Source organism: Erinaceus europaeus, chromosome 5 (assembly GCF_950295315.1).
Source record: "Erinaceus europaeus chromosome 5, mEriEur2.1, whole genome shotgun sequence".
NCBI lineage: Eukaryota > Metazoa > Chordata > Mammalia > Eulipotyphla > Erinaceidae > Erinaceus > Erinaceus europaeus.
The window spans coordinates 130,154,835-130,174,918 of NC_080166.1; the positions used below are offsets into that span (position 1 = coordinate 130,154,835).

Genomic DNA, 20,084 nt, shown 5'->3' on the forward strand with positions numbered 1-20,084 from the left:
CATTTCTCAGTTTTCCACATAACACTCTAACCCCCCACCTAGGTCCTCCTCTGCCATCATATTCTAGAACCTGAACACCCCACCCCACCCACCCCAGAGTCTTTTACTTTGGTGCAATACACCAACTCTAGTCCATGTTCTGCTTAGAGTTTTCCATTCTGATCTTGTTTTTCACCTTCTATGAGTGAGATCATCCTTGTCTTTCATCCCATATTCATCCTTCTATTTCTGGTATTTTTAAATATTTATTTAATTTTATTATTTTACACACACACACACACACACACACACAGCAGAGTACTGCTCAGTTCTGGCCTATTGGTGGTATTGATGATTGAATCTGGAACCTCAGAGCCTTAGTCATGAAAGTTTTTGACATAATCATTATACTGTTTCCTCAGCCCCCCCTTTTTAAGGACATAAGAACCAAAGAGAAGAATTTATCATTTAAATCTATCTGGTTGCCTATGTATCCATCTATCCATCCATCCATCCATCCATCCATCCATCCATCCATCCCTCATCCATTTATCCATCCATCCACTTGCACATCTGTTTATCATCTACCAATCAATCAATCAATCTCTCCATCTATCTTTCTATCTTTGATCCATCTTCCAATCTCTCTTATTCTGCCTACCTGTTTACCTGTCTGCCCATCTCCCTGTCTATCCTTCTGCCTGCATGCCTGCCTGTCTGTCATGTAAGATGACTAGGTCACCAGTCTATACTCCCCACACTCTTCCCTCCTCCTTCCATGATGAATTCTACTAGTGCAGCACTGTTCGGCCTGCAGCAAGTAACACGTAGATTTTGGGGAACGTCAGCCAGTGCAGGGTAAAGTCAGAACATGTTTGCATTTCAAAGGCTGCCTGGGAAGTGGCATATGAACCAGAGATTTAAATAGCCTTGTCTGGGCCAACAACCTGAGTCCCCCAATGGCACTGGTTGGTACAGTGTGCTGGAAATAGCTGAACCTACACAACTATGTTGACAGGCCAACATTTAGACACAGCAATCAAGAGCACTTAGCATGTCTGATAGTTAGAAAACAAATCCAAAATGTATGCTGAAATCCTTGTTCCAGGTAAATAGAACAGCCTATAAAGGAAACATCCTATTAGCATGATAGGACATATAAGTCTTCCCTCAGAAGACTTCTGAGGCAATGAAAGTCAGAGTCACCATCTTCAGGACTGTGCTCTCACTGTGCAATTGCAATGGGAGGGTCTGCCCCACTCTCTGGAGGGAGGCTGGGCCATCCTTCTCTGCCACTCCAGGAAGACGGGCCCTGAAATGAGTGCAGCCTAGAATGTAGTGACTGTCGACTGTGAACTCAGACTAACAGGGATTCAACGGTTGTACAGGCTCTTGGACTAAATATGAACAGCTAGATGATTGTGGTGAATAGTTAATTGCGTTTATATATCTTCTTCAAGTTTGTGAGCAGATTTCTGCCCTCATCCTGCTTCCTAGTGCTACACTCTACAATATTTCTAGTTCACCCCCCCCCCGTTAGCTATCAAACTCAAGCAAGACATAGGGTCCTAAAAATGTTCCTAAAATAGACTTCCTAGCTTCCTCTACCCTAAGGCTCTTACCTTCATCTACTCTGTTCCCACTTTGTGGCTCCTGCTTATTAAACATTTTGTCCTGTTTTCCACCTTACTGCATCTCAGCCACCAAGCTCCAGATGCTTCCATGATGCCAGCCTGACATCCCTGGGCAGGGAACCTTCCCTCTCCAGAGCCTTAACCCACTAGGGAAAGACAGAAACAGGCTGGGGGTGTATGGATCCACCTGCCAACACCCATGTCCAGCAGCGGAGAAGCAATTACAGAAGCCAGACCTCCTACTTTTTTCACCCCAAAAATAATTTGGTCCATACTCAGAAGGATAAACAACAGGGAAGTTTCCAATGGAGGGGATGGGATATGGAGCTCTGGTGGTGGAGACTGTATGGAATTGTACCCCTATTATCTTATAATCTTATAAATCAATATTAAATCTCTAATAATAATAAAAAAAATATCAGAGCCACCGAGGATATGGCCTCCTCAGATCTACTCTGGCCCTCTCACCCCAGACGCCATGCTATACAGACCTCTAGCACGAAGATGAAGGTGAAGACCACTGACATTGTTGCCAAAGGAACGGTCACTGGGTCCTCAACGTCCCACTGTAACAGACAACACATGCCCATCAGCTGCATAAAAACAAAGACCTTGTTCTCCCCTTCCCATGTGCAGCTCACTATATTCCGCTCAGCAGAGGATACCAGGCACAGACACGGCCACCTGGCATATCCATATCCTAGCATATAACCAACCAGGAATCAGAAGTACATTCTCTGAATCTTGGGGGTGCAACCAGGTACCTTGACAGAGAGTAGCACCGACTGGGCTAGGACAAGCAGTGCAATCGTCCTCTTGAAAAAGGGATGCTGGGTTATGTCATACATCTTTGCTCTGAAGCCATCGTTATCTGAAAAAGAAAAGCCGGGGTCAGAGGCAGGTCGGAGAGCGGTACACGCTGCCTTTCTCATCCCTCCTTTCTTTAAGGCTGCTCTTAAGAACACAGTCCATTAGAGAAGTTATGGGCTGTGTACTCCATGGGATACAATTCTGTGATCAAAGAAAGGTAATATTGTATCTTTTGGGACAGGAATGGATGGAAGTGGAGGTGATTCTGCTTAGTGAAGTATGTCAAGAGATGAAAGGCAACGACACAGTGGTTTCCCTCATATGTGGACTCTAGAGAGCTGACACACATGGACTTGCAAAACAAAACAGAAACTAGAAGCCAGTGAACTTTTTCTAAGACTTTGTGGGAACTCTGGCTGCCATCTTTGGGAGGGGGAAGGGTGTGGACACAGGACTTTGGCGGTGAGTGGAGCTTGACCTTGTCATCTTACCATCTTGTAAACTACTGTTAATCGCAAAAAAAAAAAAAAAAAAAATGACAACACACACATACAGAAAAAGCAAGCCAAACAAACAAACAAAATGTCCATTTCTTCTCTGAGAGTTCTGTCCACAGAAGAGGAATATGCCAATTTGGAATATTAAGGCTGTATCATCCCATTTCTATCTATTGAACACACTCCACTCGCATGTGGAAAAGCCCAACACAAATCTGTTTTATTTAAAAATCCGTTTGTTTTTTTTTCCCCATTAAGACTTCTCCCTCATGAACTGAAGCACAGCCTTTGGGTGGCTGGTTTTAATTGCCTGTTTCTATATGAGCATACGCTCAGCTGAACCTTCCAGCCGCACACAGTTATTATTTTCATTGAAATCTGAGACTCCCCAGGGAGGGGGACCCTGAATACCAGCTGCCCCATGGGAATCAAGTCCCAGCAGCAGAGAGCCTACCTGGGCGCGGAGGCAGGTGAAGGGGCTGTGCTATCTTCAGCCTGCTCTTCAAGTCTTCCCATCGCCTCTGATCCACGGTCAGCAGGGCTGTCCCCTTCATATGCACAGGAAAGCAGATGGGCTTTAGTCCAACACACAACCACCCCAGAACACCAGCAAAGAAGTACTAGTCCCAACAGGAATGAGCTGGGGATCTAACATAAAAACAGACTTCCTAGCTCTTTCCAAAACGGAGACCCCCAAATCTCATCTGCTATAGTCTTCCCTTTAGGTTCCTGATTAGTCAACAATTTGTTCTGCTTTATATCTTAATGCTTTTTCAGCCACCAAGTTGCAGATGCTACCATGACACCAACTTGATTTCCCTGGACAGACGACCCCACCAATATGTCCTGGAACCCCACCTCCCCAGAGCTCTGCCCCACTAGGGAAAGAGAGAGACAGGCTGCGAGTATGGGTCAGCCTGTCAACGCCCATGTCCAGTTGGGGAAGCAGTTACAGAAGCCAGACCTTCCTTCCATCTTCTGCATCCCATAATGACCCTGGGTGTATGCTCCCAGAGGGATAAAGAATAGCAAAACTTCCAATGGAGGGGATGGGATATGGAGCTCTGATGGTGGGAATTGTGTGGTGTTGTACCTTTCTTAATTCTACAATCTTGTCAATCATTATTAAATCAATGAAAAATTAAAAAATATATCCTTCCATCCTTCCTTCCTCCCTGCCCTCACTCCCTCCCTCATCCATGCTTCCTTCTTTCCTTCCTTCCTTCCTTCATTCCTGCCACTAGGGTTGTCACTGGGAAAGTGACAACTTTTTGTCTGCACTACAACTCCACCACTCTGAGCCAGGTGGTGACAGTTGTTTTCAAGCCATTGTTTTCTGTTAATTAACACTGCTAAATCTGCAAACAAGCCACAGACATGCATGTTATTCCATCAGTGCACAAAACAAGGGATTTTTTTTGAAAGTCAGATGTTTAAAGGATACAAAATGGTAATAAGCATGGAGGCGTCATGCAATCTTTAATAAAGCAAAACCTAACTGTCTCTTATTGTGAAGTTAAGTTCATTAAACATATTGCCATAAACATATTGATTTACAGGCTTTTCTAATTATTTGCTATTTAATTGACAGAGACAGAAAAGTCGAGAGAGAAGGAGGAGACAGAGAGACAGAGAGAGACAGAGAGACACTCAGAGACTTGCTTCACTACTTGTGAAACTTTCCTCCTGCTGGTGGAGACCGGGGACTAGAACCTGGATCCTTGCACATGGTGACGAGCTCTAGTGGGTATGCCATTACCAGGTCACATGGGTTTCCTAAAGAAGTTATGATTTGGTCTCAGTATGGACTGTAAGAACATTGTCTCTGAAGCTGACTGTATTTCACACACCTTTATATGTTTCTGTTGCCTGTATATTTGAAAATCTATTTGTACACCTTTGGTATGTCTATTGGAATGTGAGACCCAGTAGGGAAGAGACCTCTTCTCCTCTCTTCTCTCTTTTCTTTTCTCATTTCCTTTCCTTTCTTTTTCTTCTCTTTTTCTTTCATCTTTGTTTTTAACCACCAGAGTTATAGTTGGGGCTCGTGGCCTGCAATGACTCCACTGCTCACAGCAGCAGGTGGGGAACAGGGATTTGAACCTGGGTAGAATGTGTTTTCTACACAAATAGAACCTGAACTGGAATTGGCATACTGCACCAAAGTAAAAGACTCTGGGGTGGGTGGATGGGGGGAGAATACAGCTCCAAGAAGGATGACAGAGGACCTAGAGAGGGTTGTATTCCTATATGGAAAACTGAGAAATGTTATGCATGTACAAACTATTGTATTTACTGTTGAATGTAAAACATTAATTCCCCAATAAAGAAATTTGAAAAAAAAAAGAAAAAAAAAAAAAGAATGTGTTTTCTACTGCGTACACCACTACCTGGCTCCAAGGGCAGAAATATTCATATACCTTGTGACCTAGTCAAGTGCAGTGTTTGACACTTGGTAAGTGCTGAAAGAAATCTGCTGAATAATTAACTAATATATATATATATATATATATATATATATATATATCATGATCAGATCTCATCACCTGCTACCATTTCAAACACCTGTAGATAAAAATATCTCCAAAAGGTTCACATAATTTAGCATCTCCAATGAGTTAATCAAACTCGCAGTGTGTGCTGATAGATTCTTGTTGTTCTCTAAGAACCCCTCTGAGCTTTGCCCTCTGCCTTCCCTCAGCCTCCATTTCTTCTGGTACAGACACACAACAGCACTGGAAGGACGTCTATTCTTGCTCTGACTTCCTCCAGTCCCCTGAGCTCAAACCGGGATCCTTACACCGGCGCTTGCGCTTTGCACCATCCTTTGCTTACTCCTTTGCGCTAGCGCCCGGCGCCCCTGGATTTAAAGATTTCTCTGGCAACCCTGACCCCATCTAAATTCTGAGTTTGATCTCCCTCCCAAGGTGAATACTAGAAGCAGTCGCCTTGCCTTGTGGTGGATGGAGAATCAATGACACAGTTGCCTAGAGGGAAACTGAGCAGGAGCATCGTGTCCTTAAACAACGTGCTGCAAAGGCAGCAACGAGGCAGCTTGTGAAACCCTCACGGTGAGAGTTCAGAGCGGGTGTCTGGCTGCAAAAGTACATACACCCAGCCAGCTGAGGCTCCTTACCTTGTTTTCATTGAAATTAGCGATCACGACTCCCACGAAGAGAGTCAATCCGATCATGCAGCCGAGGAAGACGAAAACGTGGATATAGATGCCGTGCATCTGTGCAAGAGAAAATCACCACCTTGAAGCCTCAAAGCCACGCATCCGAAGCCATCCAAGGAGGGGCGTGTCCTGGCTTACCGGGCCCACTCGGTGAATAATGACGTCCCTGACTTCCACCCAGCCTTTCAAGGACAGCACTTCAAACAAGGCCAGCATAGCATTGCCCACGTTGTCGAAATTAAAGTTCCGAGGGTTGGCCCTGCAGAGCGGGAAGAGGGAGGGTTTGTGAGATTCCCACGGGAGGAAGGCACTCCCACCCCATTCCTCCCTACGTTCCCTGTTCTGCCTGCTGCGGAGAGTTCAATCCTCCTGTTGTCCATTTCTCTGATGGGTGGCGGCTACCAAGTTCCATGAAGGAAAAAGAAAGAGAGAGAGAGACAGAGACAGAGAGAGAGACAGAGAGAGAGACAGAGAGACAGAGACAGAGAGAGACAGAGAGAGAGAGAGAGAGAGAGGACAGAAAGTGAGAGAATGAGATGAGAGAGGAAAGATAAAGACACTGAGATTTTACAAAGCAAGTTTATTAGAAGTTTAGTAGCTGGGGCTGGGCTGTGGTGCACCTGGTTGAGTGCAGATGCTACAGTGCACAAGGACCCAGGTTCAAGCCCTTGGTTGCCCGCTGTAGGGGGAAAGCTCATGAGTGGCGAGGCAGTGCTGCAGGTGTCTCTCCATCTCTCCCTTCCCTCTCTTGACTTCTCTCTGTCTCTGTTCAATAAGTAAATAAAATATTTTTTAATTTTTATTATTGGATGGAGGCAGAGAGAAATTGAGAGGTGAAGGAGAGGTAGAAAGGAAGAGAGACAGAGAGACCCCTGCAGCCCTGCGTCACCACTTGGGAAACTTTACCCCTGCAGGTGGGGACCAGGGGCTTGAACCTGGATCCTTGCGCATTGTAATGTGAGCACTTAACCAGGTGCGCCACCGCCTGGCCCCCAATAAAATATATATTTTAAAAGAAGCACAGTAGTCCTCCAGGGAGGGAAGGAGCAGGAAGGAAGGCGAAGAGAGTCTCCTGTGATGGAAATATGCTGAGGCCTGACCCCCTACTCTTACGGGAAGAACTTACCTTGCCAAAACAGACTGAAGGGGACATACTGAGAAAAAGCAGACCCCTCACCCATGCGGGAAGATTTACTCCTGCCTACACCAGACAAATCCAACCAGAAACATCTCTAAATGGGTCATAAGTCCTGTGACCTTCCCACAACAGAAACAAACAGCTGATCCACTATAGAAGGCCCACCAGCCTGCCTCACAAGGGCCTTCTTAGCTCCCCCACCCGCTGGGTTCTCTCCCATCTGTCTAGGGTTCCTAGATTCTCCCCGGCTACTTTAGCTGGGCTTTTCAATGTCTCTTCCTGGCCACTACAGTAGAACTTTCCTTTGTCTGACTTTACTCGCCTCATTTAGTTTCTTATATTTCTTACATTTGGTGCTAGTACCTGGGAGGGGCTGTGAAGCCAGCCCCTCTGCTGTCATTTGTGTCCTGCAAAGAAATGGGAGGGGATCTTGAGTGTGGTGCCCACTTTGGGCAGGAACTGGGGTCTTTATAAAAAGCTGTGTTGAATGGGAGAGGATCTTTACATGCCATACATCAGACAAGAGTTTAATAACCAAAATATATAAAGAGCTCACCAAACTCAGCAACAAGAAAACAAATGATTCCATCCAAAAATGGGGAGATGAACAGAATATTCACCACAGAAGAGATCCAAAAGGTCAACTAACATGTGAAAAAATGCTCCAAGTCATTGATTGTCAGAGAAATAAATGCAAATGAAGACAACAGTAGATACCAATTCACTCCTGTGAGAATGGCAGACATCAGGAAAGGTAACAGCAGCAAATGCTGGAGAAGCTGTGGGGACAAAGGAACCCTCCTGCACTGTTGTTATTGATGCCGTTGTTGTTAGATAGGACAGAGAGAAATGGAGAGAGGAGGGGAAGACAGAGAGGGGGAGAGAAAAACACCTGCAGACCTGCTTCACTGCCTGTGAAGCGAATCCCCTGCAGGTGGGGAACTGAGGGCTCGAACCAGGATCCTTACTCCAGTCCTTGAGCTTTGCACCACATATGCTCAACCTGCTGCACTACCGCCCGACTCCCCATGCATTTCTTAAAGCAACATAAATCACTTTGCTTCTTGCTTAGCTACTGTATTTTTCACAAATTATTGTGAGTAACTCAGGAGTTTTGCCTTAACTTAAACCCATTTTAACATCTCTAGAAGAATTATGTTGAGTTTCATGCCCCATTAGACTGCTTTAAAAAGTTCACGCTGACAAACAGAATACTATTCTCCAGAATAATTATCCGATATGCTTACCAAACACGAGGTACCCAAAATCCAGGCTTCTTCTCTCCAGGTCTTAATTTTAAATTTAAGTTCTTGGACACACTTACATTGATTCTGAATATGCCATTACAATCTTCCTAAAATGGGAGGCAGAGAAGGAGAGGAGCAACTTGGTGAGAAAAATAAACCTAGAGAAGGTGAAAGCTGAGAAACATTTTGCAGGCGGAATAACAAAGGTCTTTAGTCTTACAGCAGTGATGTGACCAGGTGCCCAGCACTGAGCAGAGGTGGATGGGGCAGGTGGACAAGAGGTTTGAGCAGACATCCCTCTCAGGAGTCTCACACATGGCTGAGAAGCACATGATAAGAGACTCCTTAACACTCGTTGAGTGACAGAATTAAATGTCAACCAGAATCACATGCACATATCAAAGAAGCCAGTAGCAGTAAGCTTTGATAAAGAGTGCTGAACTTTGGGTGATGGTCCTGAAATTCCCTGAATAAGTAACAGTTACTATGTGACCTGGTTTGGGTATCTACCCAAGAGAGGAAAACAACACAGATATACATAAAAACATGTCCATACCTGTATACATCACTAGTATATACTGTATCACTAATATTTCATATAATATACACTGATATATATATATATATATATATATATATATATATATATATATATATATATATACTGTCCTTGGATGACCCCTGTTTATAATGCCTGTTATTTCTCTGCTGCACAATTTTTCTTAATAACTAACAGCTATGTATTTTACCAGACATGTCAGAATGTTGTAGTTTTCTGATCTCAGACTTCCTGCTACTTGTTATTAGAAATCTTACTAATTGTTACCTTTGCATCTATGTTTGCAAAGTAGATGTTTTGCTTGTTATTTGTCAACAAGGTACATTCCTCTGGCTAATTTTCCACGAGGCCTATATTTCAAGCTCTTTTCCCATTATCACAAAATCCTGCTCTCAGGCGAAGTCTGGATATTTCAGAGACCCCTGTCCACAGGCACTAGCAGCTTGGATTGCCACAGAGATCACCCCGAACTCTGATGTCTGGCTGCTGCCCTGAGGGTCTGGAGGTTGTACCTGGGATAACTGGAATCAGCTCAGTATCTTGTGGCATCAAAAGGATGCAGCTGACTTCATGACACTTGGATCATTACAGTTTCAGGCACATTCTCCCTGATGTCTTCTCCCTTAGAAGGGTATTCCAATCTTTGTCTTTGTAACCTGTTGTTTTGTCTGAACAATGTCATGTAATGCAAACGTTTTACAAATCAATACTCATTGGAGCTTGGGATGGGAGGCACACACTTGACACTGTCCTAGCTGGGGATGTCACGTGTGTGTGTGTTCTCACCTGACCTCTTCTGACCAACTGTATGGTGACAGGCCGTGTTTATTCTCTCTCCACCCTGGGATGTGTCTGATCTCAGGGCCCTGGCAACTGGCTAAGGTTCTCTACCCATCTATTTTCTATATCAAAGATTCTCTGCTTTCTCTGTAGTTCTGTCTGCAGCTACTCTGGGGGGGGGTGTTTGGGCCACATCAGGGCAAAAAGATAGTGGTCAACAAGTCTTCAGGCTAACATGAAGGCTGTCTTATCTGCTATGCCTGCATGATGCCATCACCCTTGGGGTAAGGTCAGGGTTTGCAGAGTAAAGATGGAATTGGACATAGTCACTAGAATTGGAGAGAAAGAGACAGACGAAGAGTGAAGAGACACGCAGCACTGCTCCACCATCCAGGAATTTCTCCTTGGTGCCCTGCATACAGGCTGGTCCCATGTGGTGCTGGGGGCTCAAATCACGGTCCGCTTACACTTAAAGCATTCCCTTATCCAGATTTTGTAGTCCTTACTTTATCTGGCTGGGTTGGACTCAGAGAGGCTGAGGGAAGTGAAATAGGAAGCAGGTGAGGAGGGTATCTAGGTCTAAGTAGAAACCATCTGACTAAATACTTTATGGTGTATTTTTTTTTAGGCCTTTCTATTTGCTTGCTGCACTTATTGAGTCACTGCAGACTATCACACACTTTTACTTTAAGGTGTATATTTTCCCCTAACTTATGGATACATATGTGCACACATGCCCTATCCCATGGGCCCTGGTCTGCATCTAGGTTCTGTGGTTTTGTTAAGGAATGCACCATTTCAAATGGAGCTAGAGAGCCCCGTGAGTTAGGAAAGGTCTCACCAGAGTATTGGAGCTGGAGGGTTGACATCCCAGTTATCTCCTGGCCCCAACAGAGCTCTCCATCTTCACTTAAATATTTCAAGGGAACTTTAACCTGTGTATGTCGCTCTCAGCCTGAAAACATCTCTCCTTTGAGCACTTTTCCATCTGTGTGACTAAGAAAGTGGTGCTATATACACAATGGAACAATATGCAGCTGTAAAAAATTAAAAAAAAAAAAAACGACCAAGTGGTATCCTTTGCCATATAGAACTTGAAGGCATCATACTGAGAATATACCAGAAGGAGGAAGACAAACACCAAATGATCTCACTCACTCAGAGGGCAACTGCAGAGCAAGGACAGGAAAGGGAGAACACAAAGAGAAGCGAGCTGGGTGTGGTGTCTTGCAAACAGCCCAAACACATAAATATCTTTCCTTCTGGCTTCTCCACGTCTCCTTGAATCCTTCCAACAACTCAAAGATCTCAAAACTACTTGGACTTGCCTAACCCAAGGAACCATGTGTCCATTCTTGTTTCAACAAGTTTAGTTCACACCACGGTTGCATCCTTCTGGCTTACTGGTATAACTAACTCATCTACTTTTAGCATGGGAAAAAGAATTATTCTCCCCAAGTCATGATGGAGAATAGAACGGGAACATTTCCTTTAGAATTATGTGGAAAGGCGAATGAAAGCTTATTACAGTGTTTTCATTTTCATTTCTCTCTCTGGAACTGGCATATTGCTGACAGCTATTTTATTAGCAATAAAATATAGGTTCACGAATGAAAATAGAGGTTTCTGCTGTGAATGTGCAGGGAAGACACAGAGGCAGGAAGTGCTCAGGCGGACTTCAGGAGAAGAATGTGCTTTCTCAGCTGCACTGTGTGGCATCAACAGCCCACGCTTCACAGCTTTCAAACAGGAGCTGAAGGAATCAAATGTCAGTGGACTGAGCTCCCCCTTCTGCACTGGCTCTGTTTCTTCTTTTAGGAAACGGGACCAGAGATAGAGATGCTCTTCCCTTTGTCCCTATGGCCTTGGACTTGGCTTTTCATATTGGGTTAGAAAGGGACTTGTCCTAGTTGAGAGGTGGGGGAGTGGATAAGGTGTTGGACTCCGAAGCATGAGGTCCTAAAATTGACCCTTCCACATTTTGGTTATGAGAGTGATGTTCTTAATGCTCTCTCTTTCTCCTTACTCCTTCTCTTTCACAAATAAATACATCATCTTTTAAAAAAGAAAACCTGAGGGGTTCGAGTCCCCAGCCCCCACCTGCAGGGGGAAAGCTTCACGAGTGCTGAAGCAGGGCTGCAGGTGTCTCTCTGTCTCTCTCTCCCTCTCTATCACCTCCTCCCTCTTGATTTCTGGCTGTCTCTATCCAATAAATAAAGATAATAGAAAAAAAAAAAGGTGAAGCAGGTCTGAAGGTGTCAGTCTTTCTCTCCCCCCCTCTTTCTTCCCCTCCTCTCTCCATTTCTCTCTGTCCTATCCAACAAAGACAACATCAATAACTACAACAATAAAACAACAAGGGCAACAAAAGGGAATAAATAAATATTAAGAAAAAAAAGAAAACCTGTATTTATTTTGGATAGAAACAGAGAGAAACTGAGAGGAAGTTGTAAGGCAGAGAGGGGGAGAGAGAGAAAAGACACCTGAAGTCTTGCTTCACCCTTTGTAAATCTGCCATCTGCAGGTGGGGACTGGGGACTTGAACCTGCATCTTTGCTCACTGTAATGTGTGCTCTCAACCAGGTGCACCAACACCTGGCTCCCCAAAGGAAGATATCTTAAAAAGAAAGTGGCTTGAGGCCTGGGATATCAACCCTCCAGCTCCAGTGCTCTGGTGAGATCTTTCCTAACTCACGGGCTCTCTAGTTCCATTTCAAATGGTGCATTCCTTAACAAAGCCACAGAACCTAGACATAGACCAGGGCCCATGACACAGGGCACATGTGCACATGCATCCATAAGTTAGGGGGAAATATACACCTTAAAGTAAAAGTGTGCAATAGTCTGCAGTGACTCTATAAGTGCAGCAAGCAAGCAGAAAGACCTAAAAAAGGCACCATAGGGAGGTGGGCAAACCACCTGCAGCCGGTTAAGCGCAGGTGGTTCAAAGCACAAGGATTGGCGGAAGGATCCCGGTTCGAGCCCCCAGCTCCCCACCTGGAGGGGAGTCACTTCACAGGCAGTGAAGCAGGTCTGCAGGTGTCTACTATCTTTCTTTCCCCCTCTGTCTTCCCCTCCTCTCTCCATTTCTCTCTGTCCTATTTAACAATGACGACACCAATAACAACAACAACAATAAAAAAACAAGGGCAACAAAAGGGAAATATGGAAATATATATGACACCATAAAGTCCCTAATGAAATAGTTTCTACTTAGACCTAGATATCCTCCTCACCTGCTTCCTATTTCACTTCCTTCAATCACTCTTAAATCCAATCCTGCCAGATAAAGTAAGGACTACAAAAGCTGGATAAGGGCAAGCGACCGGCACACTTTTTTTTTTCTTCAATTTTTATTTATAAAAAAGGAAACACTGACAAAAACATAGGATAAGAGGGGTACAACTCCACACAATTCCCACCACCAGAACTCTGTATGTATCCCATTCCCTCCCCTGACAGCTTACCTATTCTTTAACCCTCTGGGAGTATGAACCCAGGGTCATTGTGGGATGCAGACAGTGGAAGGTCTGGCTTCTGTAACTGCTTCCTCACTGAACATGGGTAATGATGGTCCTTTTGGTCACTACCAGGCCACCCTATCATGTGGAGCCCTAGTCAGGGAATCCTGGGATTTCACACAGATATGATGGGCTTAGACCTCTAACAGATCCCTCTCTCCACCATATCTGGTCACCTCTTGTGGGCCTCTGTAGGATCTTGCCCTCACTGTGGAACAACAATGGTAGAAATTACCCCACTCTCCAAAGGGAGGCTGGGTCAACATACTCTGACACTCAAGGAAGACTGGTCCTGAAATGAGCGCAACCTAGAATGTTTCCAGCTTAGACCACAGACTGTGAGCTTGGACTGAAAAGGATGCAGAGGTTACACAGGCTTCTGTGCTAAATATGAATAGACATGGACCCCAGGCCAGATCAATGGAGTTTACAGCTCATGGCGTTTCTATACTTTCCCCATATTTGGGACCTACTCTCTGCCCTGATCTAGCTTTCTAATCCTATTTGCAACTCTGACACCATCTTCCCAGACAATACTTTTTAGCCCACCTGCATGTTAGCTGTTGGGCTCAAGCAAAAATAATAAAGTCATGGGCTCCTTGGAATATACCTAAAACAGAACTGCTAGCTTCTTCCAACAGTAAGGCCCTAAAACTCATCTGTTATATTCTTACCTTTAGGTTCCTGATTATTAAACAATTTGTTCTGCTTTACATCTTAATGCTTTTCAGCCACCAAGCTGCAGATGCTGACATGATGCCAACCTGACTTCTATGGGCAGACGACCTCACCAGAACCCCACCTCTCCAGAGCCCTGCTCCACTAGGGAAAGAAAGAGATAGGTTGGGAGTATGGATCCACCTGCCAGCACCCATGTCCAGTGGAGAAGCAATTATAGAAGCCAGAATTCCCACCATCTGCACCCCATAAAGATCTTTGGTCCATACCCCCAGTGGGATAAAGAATAGGGAGGCTTCCAATGGAGAGGATGGCACACAGAGCTTTGGTGGTGGGAATTATGTGGAACTGTATCCCTATTATCCCTCAATCTTGTCAACCATTATTAAATCACTAATAAAAAAATACAAAAATGGCTTGTCCTGATATATAGACACAGACCATCTCTCTCTATATGCCATTTTCTCCTCTGTTAACATGTTGATATCCATGACAGTGCTGTTTTCTTATTCTTTCCTTATAACTGTTAATATGTATTTTTGGGTCATTTTTTAATCTTTATTTATTGGATAGAGATGTCCAGAAATCAAGAGGGTAGGAGAAAGAGAGAGGGTACAGAGAAAGACACCTACAGCCCTGCTTCACCACTCACAAAGATTTCCCTCTGCAGGTCGGGGCTGGGAGCTTGAACCCTGGTCCATACCCATTATAATATTGTGCTCAACCAGGTACACCACCACCCGACCCATGGAGACCTCAATGCCTCAGGAAAGAAGACAAAACCATTCAAGTATGAGAGTGTCTGTTCATTCACACGGCTTTCTGCCCCCTGTGCAAGTCACGTGTCTTTAACTTGGGCTGAAGAAGTAGCTAACATACAATTACAATGCACTTAGACCATGATTAATTCACTGAGTCATGCAAGAGTCCTACCAGGCTTCACCTTGAAACGCTGTTATTATCTTTCTGGCCTCCCTTCAGTGTGGGTCTAAAATAACCCTTCTCCCCTTCCACGAACTGGAGGACTCAAGCAATCAGCTGGCTACTGTGTCCTTCCTTAGCTAATCTGGGACATTCTGACCTTTCTGCCACTCGCCATGTTGTGTCGCTGAGGGCTTGTCCAAGTTCCGGGCACCCTGGGGAGGGGAATTAAGTGAAGCAGTGACCCGGAGAGCCCCTTGTGATATAATATAAGGTCTGTCCAACCTAAGTGTCTCTTCTGCTCTGGTTCTTGCTGTAACCCACATTATTCGTGTAATCGACAATGTAATTGAACTGGACAAAGGCAACCTGTGTTGAAGGATCACTGGAGAGTTAATCGCTTGTCTAATTAGAAACCCCACATGGCACTGAAGTTCAAATCTATACCAGATAGCCCTTTTTGCTGGAAATATGCAGATACAGAGAATAGTTCAGCTCTATTAGATATTCTGGGCGTTATACAGGTCAGTGGCATTGTTGTACCTGGGTGAGCGAGAAAATGTTGCTAGTTGTCTTTTTTTTTAATACTTTTTTTGTTTTTTCATTTGATAGGACATAGAGAAACTGAAGGGGGCCAGGAGGTAGCGTAGCAGGTTACGCACATATGGCATGAAGTGCAAGGACCAGCACAAGGATCCCAGTTTGGGCCCCCAGCTCCCCCACCAGTGTGTGGGGGGGTGTCGCTTCACAAGTGGTGAAACAAGTCTGCAGGTGTCTTTCTCTCCTCCTCTCTGTCTTCCCCTCCTCTCTCGAATTCTCTGTTTTATCCAACAACAACAATGGCAATAACAACAAGGGTGACAAAAATGGCCTCCAGGAGCAGTGGATTCATAGTGCAGGCACCAAGCCCCAGCTATAACCCTGGAGGCAAAAAAAAAAAAAAAAAAGAAAAACAGAGAAACAGAGAGGGAAGGAGGAGATAGAAAGGGAGAGAGGCACCTGCAGCACTGTTTCACCACTTGTGAAGTCCCCCCCCCACAGGTAGGCCTAGGTCCTGTGGGCTTGAAACTGGGTCCTTTCCCATTGTAACATGTGTTCTCAACCAGGTTCACCACCATCCAGCCCTGCTGCTAGTTTTTCCATCAGTAATACTTGGTCTACTCCCTAAGTCTCTCTAAAACATAAGGCAGACAGGGCCAAATGGTGGCACATATCAGGTGGAAAACACATATTACAATGTACATGGACTTGGGCTCAAGCCCCTGCTCCCCATTTGCAGGGGGAAACTTTATGAGGGGTAAAGCAGGGCTGCAGGTGTCTCTCTTTCTACCCCTCCCTCCTCTTTCAATTTCTGTTTCTATTCAAAATCAGTATATACACATACATGTGTGTTTATGTATATATGTACTTGAATTCTAAGAGTATAGAGCGCTGGGTAGAGTAGCAGAAATCAACTAAATTACTAACCAAACCATGTACCTTTTCTTCTACAGAACACACCACTCAGCCACAAAGCATACCCCGAGGTGAAGCCATGCTCCTTCCTGGGGATGTGAGCTGAAGTCAAAGATGAGGTTCCAGACCCAGCCCCAGCAATCTCAGGTGGAGGTGTCCTCTGCCCCTATTGTAGGTCAGCAGGAAGGACTCAGAAGTCAGTGAAAGTTGAGGACATAAGGCAGAAGAAACTCGATTGAGCTGTCCATCCATCCATCCAACCAACCACCCAGCCACCCCACCCACCGCACAGGCAATGCATTCACTCCCCCATGCCAGCTGTGGAGAGACAGGGTACTCCCCCATGCCAGCCGTCGAGAGACAGGGTACTCCAACATTAGCTTATCTTGTGCACACTGGCAAAGGCAAGAACAGCAGTGCGAGCATCTGAGGGTGGGTCCTTGACAGTCACCGTGACAAAAGTGCGTCTGGGTGGTAACAGTTGATGCAAAGTCCTGGCTTCGCAAAGGGGAGAATGCTAAGGGCTTGGGTGGGGCTGGGGGTGGTGAGCTGCAGAGGTGTTTGTGGCATTTGGCATTTGTACATATTTTTTTGGAAGGGGGGATACTGTTTGTGGATATGAACTTCCTACAGCATCAGAGGGCAGATTCAATCTGGGGAGACCCAAAGGAGAAGTTTCTGAGGTTCATTTCTACAAAGATGAAGATTCTCAGGTGGTAGATGTGAACAGTGGATTAACATCACAATAAGAGCGACAGCAGGATTCCCGAAGGTGTGTTTTAAGCCTCATAAATGTCTGCCCAAGAAATAAACACACATCATTATGCTTCTAAGCAGAAGGACACACAGAACAGAGAGCTTCCTTTCTGCACAATTTCCCTTTATTTTTTTATGCCCAAAGACAAGAAGACACATCTTACCCTTCTGATAATATTGGGATCATTGCACTTGGCCAGTTTTCCTGCAAACAGCTGGACCCCGAAGCTTGCAAAGACAAGCATCAATGTCAGCAAAAGAATAGAGACCTGAAAGAGGTGGGCATGAGAGCAAATTTCTTGTTAAACAAACAAACACCAAAACAACGGACAAACAGCAGCCTTGGTTTGAACAGTGATATGGGCAGAACTTTTCAGATAACACCATAATGAAAGCTTGGGCCTTTTATGCTCTCTGCCATGGGCAATGTCATTAGCCTTGTTGGGATGTTAAAAGAAGGATGTTAACAATGGGCTTGGATTTGTTTGTTTGTTTTTTTTAAAGAAATAATTAATTTATTCATGAGAAAGGAGGAGAGAAAGAACCAGACATCACTCTGGTACACCTGCTGCCAGGGATTGAACTCAGGACATCCTGCTTGAAAGTCCAGTGTTTTATCCACTACAGTACTTCAGGGCTCACTAGTTACTACTATTATATTTATTTATTTATTGCCTTTTGTTGCCCTTGTTACTTTATTATTGTAGTTATTATTGTTGTTATGTTGTCATTGTTGGATAGGACAGAGAGAAATGGAGAGAGGAGGGGAAGACAGAGAGGGGGAGAGAAAGACAGACACATGCAGACCTGCTTCACCACCTGTGAAGCAACTCCCCTGCAGGTGGGGAGCCGGGGGCTCGAACCAGCGTCCTTATGCCGGTCCTTGCGCTTTGAGCCACGTGCGCTTAACCCACTGTGTTACCGCCTGGCTCCTGTTATTATTTTTAAGAATAAAAGCACAGGGCTTCCATGTCATAATATAGGTGAAGGGTGTGTTGATAGGATTTGGTCCTGATGTCAAAATCAACACTTTGGTGTATTTTACTTCATGGAGCAAAAGAAGCATGTTGGAAGAGCTATCCGGTATTGTCTGAGGGTTTCTGTCTCTATTAGCAGAGGAATATAAGGGGGGCAGAGACTGCTTTCTGGGAGGGAGAAGGTCAATGGAAGTGTCACCTACAGAGAATGTGAGAGCATTGCATCCTGGAAGACAGATTTGCTAATTGACTCTTGCGCCCTCTGCTGGCCTATGGCTGGATGGCCAGAGGGAAAACACTGACCTTGCACTTACTGGCTGAACAGCTCTCTCAAATACACTAAAATTCCACAGGGACAGAGCTATGGGAAAGGCACAGAGAGTCTCTCTTGAGGCTTATCAGGGGGCAAAGATGAACTTGGCTAGGGAGACAGCAGAATGCAAAAGACTTTCTGAGATCCCAGGTTTGATCCCCAGCACCACCATCAGTCAGAGCTGAGCAGGGCTCTAGTCTCTCTTCCTCTCTGTATCTTTCTCTCATTACAAAAATCAAAATGAATAAAACAATTAAAGAAGTGGTACCATTTTATTGAAAGAGAAGAAAATGTGGCATTTTGGGGCCAGGCGCACACACTGCAGTGCACAAGGACCCAGGTTCAAGCCCCTGGTCCCCACCTGCAGGGGGAAAGCTTCACGAGTGGTGAAGCAGGGTTGCCGGTGTCTCTCTGTCTCTCTCCCTCTAGATCTCCCCCTCCCCTCTCAATTTCTGTCTGTCTATATCCAATAATAAATTAATAAAAAAGTTATTTTTTTTAAAAACAAAGGAGTCGAGCAGTAGCGCAACTGGTTTAGCACACTTGGCGCGAAGCGCAAGCCCTGCCATAAGGATCCTGGTTCCAGCCCCCGGCTCCCCCCCCCCCCGCAGGGGAGTCGCTTCACAGGTGGTGAAGTGGGTCTGCAGGTGTCTATCTTTCTCTCCCCCTCTCTGTCTTCCCCTCCTCTCTCCATTTCTCTCTGTCCTATCCAATGACAGCAACAACAATAATAATAATAATAATAACCACAACAATGATAAAATAGCAAGGGCAATAAAAGGGGGGAAGAAAATGTAGCATTTTAAAACACAAAGACCAAACAAACAAGTGTACGCCCATTGTAGCACCAGAATCGCCAACATTTTAGATGGGCCAGGTGGTGGTGCACCTGCTTGAATGCTCACACTACAGTGCCAAGGACCCGGGGGCTTGATCTTGGGTCCCCACCTGCAGGCAGAAAGCTTCACGAGTGGTGAAGCAGGGCTGCAAATGTCTCTCTGCCTCTCTATCTCCTCCTCCCCTCTCCATTTCTCTCTGTCTCTATCCAATAATAAAGAAAGCAGAAGGTTTCAGAGAATTATGAAAAAAATTATTTTAGAATCAACTTCGGCCACAGATGCCTTCTCTCCTTTGGTGTGTTTCTAGATAGGAAGAGGTCAAACACAGTCACGTAAATGAATTCCTCTGTGTCCTGCACAGGCAGAACGTGCTGATCATTAAGAAAGGAAAAGCTTTGGTCACTCCTCCGTAAGGAACACATTTTTTTAAATTATCTTTATTTATTTGGATAGAAACGGCCAGAAATCAAGAGGGGCAGAGGAGATAGAGAGGGAGAGAGTCAGAGAGACACCTGCAGCCCTGCTTCACTGTTCATGACGTTTTCCCTGTGTAGGTGGGGACCAGGGGCTCGAACCTGGGTCCTTGTGCACTTAACCAGGTGTGCCACCAGCCAGCCCCAGGAACACATCTTTCTGTAATGTAAGGATCCTCTTAGGAGCCATCTTAAATAGAGCCCTGCTCTTAGAAACCCTACATCACTGCATTCACATTTCTAGGCATTATTAACTGTGTGCTGAGATTCCTTGAAGCCACAGTATTTACATTTCTATGGGAGGTATATGGGGTAGGTTCTATATGTAT

At 45.0% G+C, this 20,084-nt stretch overlaps 1 protein-coding gene across 1 annotated transcript in view; it reads right to left on the reverse strand.

Moving 5' to 3' along the window:
• The window catches only part of NALCN (sodium leak channel, non-selective), a 349,157-nt gene that overhangs the window by 26,081 nt on the left and 302,992 nt on the right, over positions 1-20,084 (reverse strand). Inside the window, exons 27-33 of the mRNA XM_060191812.1 lie at positions 17,318-17,422; positions 8,484-8,590; positions 6,237-6,357; positions 6,057-6,155; positions 3,375-3,468; positions 2,378-2,484; positions 2,105-2,179 (exon numbers count right to left, since the gene is read on the reverse strand). Coding sequence (XP_060047795.1) covers positions 2,105-2,179; positions 2,378-2,484; positions 3,375-3,468; positions 6,057-6,155; positions 6,237-6,357; positions 8,484-8,590; positions 17,318-17,422 — 708 coding nt within the window. The remainder of the gene's footprint in view (positions 1-2,104; positions 2,180-2,377; positions 2,485-3,374; positions 3,469-6,056; positions 6,156-6,236; positions 6,358-8,483; positions 8,591-17,317; positions 17,423-20,084) is intronic.